The 10,214-nt window shown below is 26.6% G+C and overlaps 1 protein-coding gene across 1 annotated transcript; it reads right to left on the bottom strand.

Annotated features, from left to right (window-relative positions):
* Window positions 1-6,027: 6,027 nt before the first annotated feature.
* Window positions 6,028-7,815, bottom strand: LOC143378200 (putative RNA-binding protein EEED8.10). The gene is made up of 2 exons (XM_076829981.1): window positions 6,207-7,815; window positions 6,028-6,101 (listed from the first exon to the last, which is right to left on the bottom strand). Exons 1-2 carry the CDS (start codon window positions 7,813-7,815, stop codon window positions 6,028-6,030), a joined length of 1,683 nt encoding a protein of 560 aa, XP_076686096.1.
* Window positions 7,816-10,214: the final 2,399 nt, after the last annotated feature.

The raw sequence follows: 10,214 nt of genomic DNA, 5'->3' as shown, positions 1-10,214 counted from the left end.
TTTTATTTTTTTTTACAATTTTTTTAAAATTATTTTTGTTTATGTTTTTAAAATTTTTTTCTTCATTTCTTAATTTTTTTTTTAATTTTTTTAAATTTTATTTTTTAATTATTTTTAAAAAATTTGTTTTAATTTTTTAACAAAATTAAAAAAAAATTCTTTAATTTTGATTTTTTTCTCAACTTTTTAAAATTTAAAAAAAAAAATTTTAAATTTTTTTTTAAATTTTGTTTTAATTTTTTACAATTTTTTAAAAAAATTTTTATTCATGTTTTTAAATTTTTTTTCTTAATTTTTTAATTTTTTTTTAAATTTTTAAAATTGTGTTTTAATTTTTAACAATTTTTTTAAAAAAAAAAATTATTTATGTTTTTTAAATTTTTTTCTTAATTTTTTTTATTTTTTTTTTAAATTTTTGAAAAATTTCTTTTTAATTTTTAAATTTTTTTTTAAAATTTAAAAAAAAAAGTTTTTTAATTTTTTTTTAAATTTTGGTTTACTTTATTAACAATTTTTATTTCATTTTTTAAAATTTTTTTTATTTTTTAATTATTTTTATTTTTTTTAAATTTTGTATATATTTTCTTATTTAAATTTTTTTTATTTTTTTATTTTTTTTTATTTATTTATTTCTTTTAAATTCTCTTATTATTTTTTTTATTTTAACTTTTTTTTTAAATTTTTAAAATTTTTTTTTAACAATTTTTTAAAATTATTTTTATTTATGTTTTTTAAATTTTTTTCTTAATTTTTTAAAAAAAAATTTTCAAATTTTTAAAATTTTATTTTTTAATTTTTTTTAAAAAATTTGTTTTAATTTTTTAACAAAATTTAAAAAAAATTCTTCATTTTTTATTTTTTTTTTAATTTTTAAAAAAAATTTTTACTAATTTTTTTTAATTTTTTTAAAAATTTTGTTTTAATTTTTTACAATTTTTTAAAAAAAATTTTATTCATGTTTTTACAATTTTTTTCAAAAATTTTTATTCATGTTTTTACAATTTTTTTTTTAAATTTTTATTCATGTATTTAAAATTTTTTATTAATTTTTTAAAATATTTTTTTTAATTTTTTAATTTTTTAAAAATTTTTTAAAAAATTTTATAAAATTTTTTTTTATCTTTTTCAAATTTTTTTTAAATTTTTGATAATTTTTTTAAAAAAATTGTTTTAATTTTTTACTAAAATTTAAAAAAAAAATTATTTATTTATTTTTTAAATTTGGTTTAATTTATTAACAAATTTTTTTAAAATTTTTTTATTTATTTTCTAAATTTTTTTTTATTTTTTAATTTTTTTTATTTTTCGTTTAAATTTTGTATATATTTTTTTATTTAAAATTTTTTTTATATTTAAATTTTTTATTTTATTTATTTATTTATTTATTTCTTTTAAATTTTTTTATTATTTTTTTTATTTTAATTTTTTTTAATTTTTCTTAACAATTTTTTTAAAATTATTTTTATTCATGTTTTTAAATTTTTTTTTTAATTTCTTAACAAAAAAATTTTTTAATTTTTTATTTTTTTCAAATTTTTTTTTCAACTTTTTAAAATTTTTTTAAAATTTTTTTAATTTTTTTTTAAATTTTGTTTGAATTTTTTACAATTTTTTTATAAAAATTTTATTTTATTTTTTTAACAAAATTAAAAAAAATTTCTTCATTTTATATTTTTTTTTCAATTTTAAATTTTTTTTATTTTTTTTTATATTCTTATCATTTTTTTATTTTTTTTAATTTTTAAAAAAAATTTTTACTAATTTTTTTTAATTTTTTTTAATTTTGTTTTAATTTTTTTCAATTTTATTAAAAAAAATTTATTCATGTTTTTAAAATTTTTTTCTTCATTTTTTAAAAAATTTTTTAAAAAAATTGTTTTAATTTTTTAACAAAATTTAAAAAAAACTTTTTTTCAATTCTTTAATTTTTTTAAATTTTTTTAAAATTTTTTTTTTTAAATTTTATAAAATTTATTTTATTTTTTTCAATTTTTTTTTTAAATTTTTGATAATTTTGTTTAAAATTTTTATTAAAAAAATTTGTTTTAATTTTTTACTAAAATTTAAAAAATTTTTTTTTAAATTTTGGTTTAATTTATTAACAAAATTTTTTAAAATTTATTTATTTATTTTTAAAATTTTTTTTTATTTTTTAATTTTTTTTATTTTTCTTTTAAATTTTGTATATATTTTTTTATTTAAAATTTTATTTTATATTTAAAATTTTTAATTTATTTTTTTATTTATTTATTTCTTTTAATTTTTTTATTATTTTTTTATTTTAATTTTTTTTAAACTTATTTAACAATTTTTTTAAAATTATTTTTATTTATGTTTTTAAATTCTTGTTTAATTTTTTAAAAAAATTTTTTAATTTTTTAATTTTTTAACAAAATTATAAAAATTCGTTATTTTGATATTTTTTCAACTTTTTAAAATTTTTTAAAAATTTTTTTAATTTTTTTTAAAAAATTTTATTTTATTTTTTAACAAAATTTAAAAAAAATTTCTTCATTTTTTATTTTTTTTTTTCAATTTAAATTTTTTTTTATTTTTTTTAAATTTTTTTTTTATTTTCTTATCATTTTTTTATTTTTTTTAAATTTTTAAAAAATTATTTTACTAATGTTTTTTAATTTTTTTGTAAATTTTGTTTTAATTTATTAACAAATTTTTTAAAAAATTATTTTTATTTATTTTTTAAAATATTTTTTTTTAATTTTTTAATTTTTAAAAATTTTTTTAAAATTTTTTTTAAAATTTTATAAAATTTATTTTTTTTTTTTCAATTTTTTTTTTAAATTTTGGTTTAATTTATTAACAAAATTTTTAAATTTTTTTTTATTTTTCTTTTAAATTTTGTTTATATTTTTTTATTTAATTTTTTTTTATATTTAAAATTTTTATTTTATTTTTTTATTTATTTATTTCTTTTAAATTTTTTTATTATTTTTCTTATTTTAATTTTTTTTAATTTTTTTAACAATTTTTTTTAAATTATTTTTATTTATGTTTTTTAATTTCATTTTAATTTTTTTAAAAATTTTTTTTTAATTTTTAATTTTTTAAAAATTTTTTTTTAATCTTTTAATTTTTTAAAAAAAATTTTCTTAATTTTTTAATTTTTTTAAAAAAATTTGTTTTAATTTTTTAACAAAATCAAAAAAATCTTTATTTTTTATTTTTTTTTCAACTTTTTAAAATTTTTTTAAAATTTTTTTAATTGTGTTTTAAATTTTGTTTTAATTTTTTAAAAAAAATTTATTTATATTTTTTAAATTTTCTTCTTGATTTTTTTTATTTTTTTAAATTTTTTTTAAAATTTTTAAAAAAAATTTTTTTTAAATTTTGTTTTAATTTTTTACAATTTTTTTACAATTTTCTTATTCATGTTTTTATAATTTTATTCTTAATTTTTACAAAAAATTTTAAATTTTTTAAAAAAAATTTTATGTGAATTTTTTAACAAAATTTAAAAAAAAAAATTTTTTTCAATTTTTTTTAATTTTTTAAAAAAAATTTTTTACTTTTTTAACTTTTAAAAAAAAAATTGTTTTCATTTTTTAACAAAATTAAAAAAAAATTCTTTATTTTGATTTTTTTCAACTTTTTAAAATTTTTTTAAAATTTTTTTAATTTTTTTTAAAACATTTTATTTTATTTTTTTAACAAAATTTAAAAAAAATTTCTTCATTTTTTATTTTTTTTTTCAAATTTTAAATTTCTTTTTAATTTTTTTTATTTTTTTTATTTTCTTATCATTTTTTTATTTTTTTTTATTTTTAAAAAATTATTTTACTAATGTTTTTTAATTTTTTTGTGAATTTTGTTTTAATTTATTAACAAATTTTTTAAAAAATTATTTTTTATTTATTTTTTAAAATATTTTTTTTTAATTTTTTAATTTTTTATAATTTTTTTAAAATTTGTTTTAAAATTTTATAAAATTTATTTTATTTTTTTTCAAAATTTTTTTAAAATTTTTGATAATTTTGTTTGAAATTTTTCTTAAAAAAAAATTTGTTTTAATTTTTTACTAAAATTTAAAAAAATTTTTTTTTTAAATTTTGGTTTAATTTATTAACAAAATTTTTAAAAAAATTTTATTCATTTTTTAATTTTTTTTTATTTTTTAATTTTTTTTTCTTTTTAATTTTGTATATATTTTTTTATTTAAAATTTTTTTTTTATATTTAAAATTTTTATTTTATTTTTTGATTTATTTATTTCTTTTAAATTTTTTTTATTATTTTTCTTATTTTAATTTTTTTTAATTTTTTTAACAGTTGTTACGTGCCGCGGCCTTTTTAGTGTTCGAGCGGCACGATTTTTAGACGCAATATCGATTAGGGGTATCCCACAGTCGTTAGACTATCAAGTATTGCTGGATTGAGTTTATGATTTAGAAAAAGCAAGGAGGCTCGCCGCAGTCGTAACAGTCGATTCTTTTAGTTGATAATTATTTAGGTACCTTCTCAGAAGGAGAAGGGGTAGATTTTGGGATCGTTGGTGCTCTAGTCCCGTACGGGTCTTTTCAATGGAATCAGATAGGTAATTGATGAGTAGAATTTAATAGTAAATAAAGTTTTAATGATTAAATAATGAATGGATGTAAAACATTTAACAGAACTGAATATGAACAAATCAATCAATAATTTAGAAGGAATAGACGTTTGTGAAATCGGTATAATTCCTGACTAGGGGAATCCCACAGTCGTTTGACTGTCAGAAATTATCGTTAGGTACGAATTAATTATAACGGTGTATTTTCGTGTACAAAAAGAGATAAGATGTGCAACTCACCAGACAGTCACAATAATCTAATTGACAATATGCTTTAAATTTGCTTTTTAAGTTTTGGAAAACTTTCTGGATCGCTGATAAACCTGAATCAGAAAGAAGGATTAGACGCGAAAACACACACACACACTTGGTTATCGTTTTGAGTAGTACTGAGTTGAATTATGAAATGAAACTGAATAATAATAATTTTAACTAGTAGATACAATAAAAATTTGGATTAAATCGTTAACAGAATAAATAGTTTCGAAGTTATTAGAATATTTGTTTCGCAAAGTCGAGTCTTTCACGCGGTTACACAGTAGACCGGAGAACTCTAGCTCTATAAGACTTCGCGGACCCAATGACACGCACCTCACGATTTATCGTCACAGAGTGCCGCAGCTTCACGCTCTCGGCAGCGGCCAGGGTGGGTCCGCGTCGAAAAAGCTTACGCTGCATCTTATCGCTTGACCATGCATGGGCCCCTCCACTTAGCGAGGCGGGGTGTATGTGTGTTTGCTCACATCCATCCGTCATACTCTCTTGATTCAAATATACGATCGAGAAAATTATATTAACTGTATTTGCGGAGCATATGTACGCACTATAAACCATGACATCAACACGGTACAATTTCACATAGCTGAAGGCCTTTTCCTCATCATACATAAATTTATATACACAATTTCTGACTAGGGGAATCCCACAGTCGGTTGACTATCAGAAATTGTGATAGGGGTCTAAAAGAACAATTCCTAACTAATTAACGATCCACGAAACGTGCGACAAAACCGTGGGAAGGCGTCGTTCCCTGCATCGGTGACCGGATGTAAAGTATACGATTCCGTCAATCTTCCAAGAAGGAACCCAGTGTGCGCATTCCTGATGTAGCCGTTACTGATTATGTTACAGAGCGAATTCGGTACAGCAAGAGAGCCACTGGGTCTTTCGGAGCGCGACTTTCTGGTGAGAACGCCGCTGCGTCAGCACCGCCTTATCCTTATCACGGGACGGCAATATGTCGAGGCGACGATGCTTCGAAGAAGGGGTTCCGATTTTACTAATTTATTATTAACTAACTAGGCGGGAGTATGATCAACGAGGGATTTCCCATAACGCTAGGCGTTGTTGATGCATACCCCGTCTTAAAAAGAGAAATTTTTCGTTCCGAACGTAACATCCCTCCCTCCTTGGAATCATCGTCGTCCCCGACGATGTATACTGAAGGTATAAGTACAGTAGCGCTTATGGACGTATGTGCTCAGGTTGCATTGGACTAGGGAAATCCCATAATGTTTGCACATTGTCGCAATGCAATCCTGTTACAATTTAGATGGGTCTAAATAGGGGCTCGTACATCAGGTCGTAGGTAACATGTAGAAAATGGTTGCGTTTGTACTTTGTGGATCGCGTAATCTGGGTACCTCCGATGTATAAATGTATTGGCTCGGTCCTGTGAGCCCTTGTCACTACCTCGTAGGCGCAAGTTAGTACCGGTTTGCCGATGTTTTGGCACCTCTCTACGTCGACTATGGCTATTTCAGGGCACTGCCGCAGCATACCGCATATGTCCTCGTCGGAGATGCCTTGATTCTCCCTACAGTGTACCTCCACCAAGCCCTTGAGGAACTGCAGGAACCACCCTCCGACGCTGGGATGCATGTTGTTGGCACTCAGGATCCGGAGTTTCTGCATTTGTCGCAGCGGTTCCAGGGTGAATTCTCCTTTGATATTTGTGCAACCACTGATGTTTAAGGACGTTACATCCTGCATATGCAGTGCAATTTCCGAAACGAGGCCGGAGGCTACCCATCCGCAAAACGTGAGGCTTAGGCTGGTCACATTTTTGTACCTGCAAGGGAAAGAAACTGCCATCTCCACTGGCCCCAGCTCCAGTTCAACAAACTCTCCCCTCTCGGCTGCTTCATTGTCCTCCTCCATTTCTATTTCAGGAACAGACTCTTTAAAGGAGCAAAAATGAAACTTGATTATTGTTAAAGTGGCGTGGAGGTTAATATTGTCAATTAACACTTGTAGAATGGTGTGATCTATTAGGCCATCGCATTTGCTTATGTCTAGATACTCCAGGCTCGTTAATTCCTGAAGCATTTTCGATAAGATTTCAGGTTTTAATATTATACAGTCGTGGAGAGTAAGCTGTTGGAGATCTTTGGTTATGGCTAACAAGGATCTACCGGTAATATCTGTCCCCAGTGCGCAGAACGATCTCAAGTGTCTGGCAGATTCCAGCACATTGAACAGCCCTGGGTCCACTGGTCCGTCGCATTTCCCTAGTTTAAGGCAGGTCAGTCGTGGTGCTGGAGGTTCCATTTCCCTCAATGCCGACGGTCTTATAGTTACCGCGGTTAAGTCCAAAGACTCCAAACCAGGACAGTTTTTAATCGCAATAGCCATTACCTGTGGTTTCAAATTTTTAGCCAAGCTTTCTTCACTTATACCTATACTCTTCAGACAAGCGCCCACCCTCATCATCAACCAGTGGAAGGAATTAGTTGTTATCAATTTCCCTTCCCACGCGTTCGGCCAACACCAGTTGTTGAGGTCAATATGACGCATATGGTGATAGGAGGCAAGGCTACCTTGGCGCCATCGTCGGGAAACCATTTCCAAGCGACCCCGATCTGCGAATGGCAAATAGCTGGCAATTTTTGCAATACATTCCGTTGGTAGGGGAATTTTGTCGCTTAAGTCAATTCCCGGAAATGGAGTCACATCGGGTCGTGGGGGAATTAACTTTGAGCTGTGCCATGAATCGGCCATCAGCACCCTCAATTTCCTTTTGTGGCATATTATTCCGACGTCCGCCGCAGCCAAGGCCTTCCTTGTTCCGTCCAGAGTTGCGAACGTTAGGAATGCGCAGTTTCCCGTTGTTTTCCTCATTACCACCGCATGCTCGACACCATAAGGGCGAAATACCTCGAGCAGCTTCTCCTTTTTTGTATATGGAGACAAACGGCTGACAAACAATCGCCGTTCCGCGGAGTTTTGTTGCCACTGACTGGACGATGCCATTTCGCTATACACTACAGACAGTTAAACACAAGCAAGATTAAATTATGAAATAATAAAATCATTATCAAAGGAGCAGAAGAACAATAGAAGAGTTATAACTAACAACAATTTCTGACTAGGGGATTCCCATAGTCCTTAGACTGTCAGGGTTAGTTGTTATACATATTGCTAGCAATTTATCATTGCCCTCTGAATAGGCAATGGTGGTCTGTTTTGCGAGGTATTTGATTCTTGTAATGGTATTGGTGCTGGTTGGCTGGTTGAAGCTTCCTCTGGTTCGTGGTTCGAGTCACGTTTCCTTAGGAATCGTATCCTGCATAAGGTCTTCAGGGGGTTCCAAAAATGGTAAATCATCAATCCTATTACGATTACGGCCTGTACCGCTATTGATCCGTACGTCAATGACAAATGTGATTTCCTTGCTCGATGATGTTCTCCAATTTCCTCTATTTGGGCTTCAATTTCATACAACGAATCAGATGTGCGTTCTAATTTATTAATGTCATTTGAAAATAGATTCTCTGTGGTGTGTTTCTCTTTGGAGTACTGATAGATTTCAGGTGATATCAAGCTAATGTTCAGTAATAGATTGGGAATGTAGTAATAGGAATCCTTGCTTAAGTACGTTTTTGATCCTAGCAAGGTATGATATCGTGTTTTTGCAAAACATTCCGGATGTATTTCCAAGATTCCTGTTCCAACTATGGTGGTGTGAGTATTCTTCTGTCGACCGCATAGGATTTGCATCGGTTCCGGTTGTTCAAATGAATATAACCATCCGCCAAGCGTAGTTAATTTTCGCCAGGAAGGTATATGATAGGGCATGATTCTAATATTACACAAGCGTAAGAATTTCGGATCTGGTTGAAGTAATAGAGAAGTTTCGCATGTTCTGTGAGCTATGTCTTGCAATGGGACGTCCTGTGGGCAAATGTAGTAATGCCATGCCCAGGTGCAGGAATCTATGAATGCATTATCTGATCCGAAGAATTTGGAGTGGTCAGTGCTTATACCTAAATATGGAAATTCCGGTAAGATGAAAGCCGAAATTGCAGTTCTATTACTACTTCCTACATCGCCAGAACTATTAATGTACTGAGGAATTGGTAATACGTGTAGTTTGTACAGGTCGTATTCAATCCGATTTACTAATGGTATCTGTACTGTTACGACTATTTTTCCTGTTATATACTTTAGGTTGACACGAGATATCTTGACGAGATCCTCGATTCGTTGATGGTCCCTCGGTATTGGAAGTTCATAATCGACCATTGAGTTATGTATTTCATTTATTATTGTTTTGAAACTAGATCCGCTCAGTAATGATGGGTGTAATTTTCCGTTGCGTGCAGTGCTCAAAGCCGTGATAAAACGTTGCGTGGTAGTAATGTAATGATTTAGAGAGGTTTCAACAGATGCTGAATATTGACTCATTGCTACGCTGTAGTTCAAGGCCAACTGTTTATCCACTTGCAGTACTAAATCCAAAATCTTTTGTCTATTAGTTTTTACTTCTGCTGCAACTCGGTTGAAGGTTTTATGAACATTATGGAGGTCACTTATGATTATATGTGTTTGATTTTTGACAAGTTGGGTGATTTTTCTCTGATCAGCATATATCTTATCTATTTCCTTGTTAATGTATTCAGAATCGTCACTGTCTAAAGTTCCAAATAGGGCGTGGCTAATTGAACCTATGAATCCGAAAGGTGCATTCCTGCGTGTAATAGCTTTAGGCAAATTATGTGATTCATATTCTGGCCTCTTAATCGTAAATAAGAATCACATGGTATCGTGGTTGGAAATTCAGTGCAGTGGCGACGAGTTTGTTCAATGTTCCCGGCTTCATATGGGAATTCTGCTACTACTTTATCTATATCTATAACTATTATGAATCGCCAATCAGCCCTTTGAAATCTAATCGCGTTGATTTTTTCGAAGTATAAACCCGGGTTCAAATCCGTACGTGTCAGTCTGTATAGTTCCTGGGTCCGCGCGGTATGTTGCAGAGCAAGTAAGATTATCAGTCGGGTCAGTGTCATCCTTCTTCCTGAATCAGTCAAATCAATCAGGACTCCAATTTAATTGTAATTTATCGACATGTTTGGTGAGCATTTTACCAGCTTCATCTCTTAACAAAACATTGTTTCCTTCTAGTATCCCAATAATTTTATATGGTCCGTGATAGCGCTTGGCGAATTTTCCCCTTTTTGGTTCTACTAAAACACGTACCGTATCTCCTATTTTTCCTTTGAAGGGACGGGCGTTTCTATCATCCATTAGTTCCTTCTGTAGTTCCGATGCTTCTCGCACTCTATCTGTTAAGTACTTTGTTCGTAAATAAGAATCACATGGTATCGTGGTTGGAAATTCAGTGCAGTGGCGACGAGTTTGTTCAA

This window comes from Andrena cerasifolii, unplaced genomic scaffold, assembly GCF_050908995.1.
Source record: "Andrena cerasifolii isolate SP2316 unplaced genomic scaffold, iyAndCera1_principal scaffold1032, whole genome shotgun sequence".
Taxonomy (NCBI): domain Eukaryota; kingdom Metazoa; phylum Arthropoda; class Insecta; order Hymenoptera; family Andrenidae; genus Andrena; species Andrena cerasifolii.
This window is presented reverse-complemented; position numbering and strand designations above follow the sequence as displayed.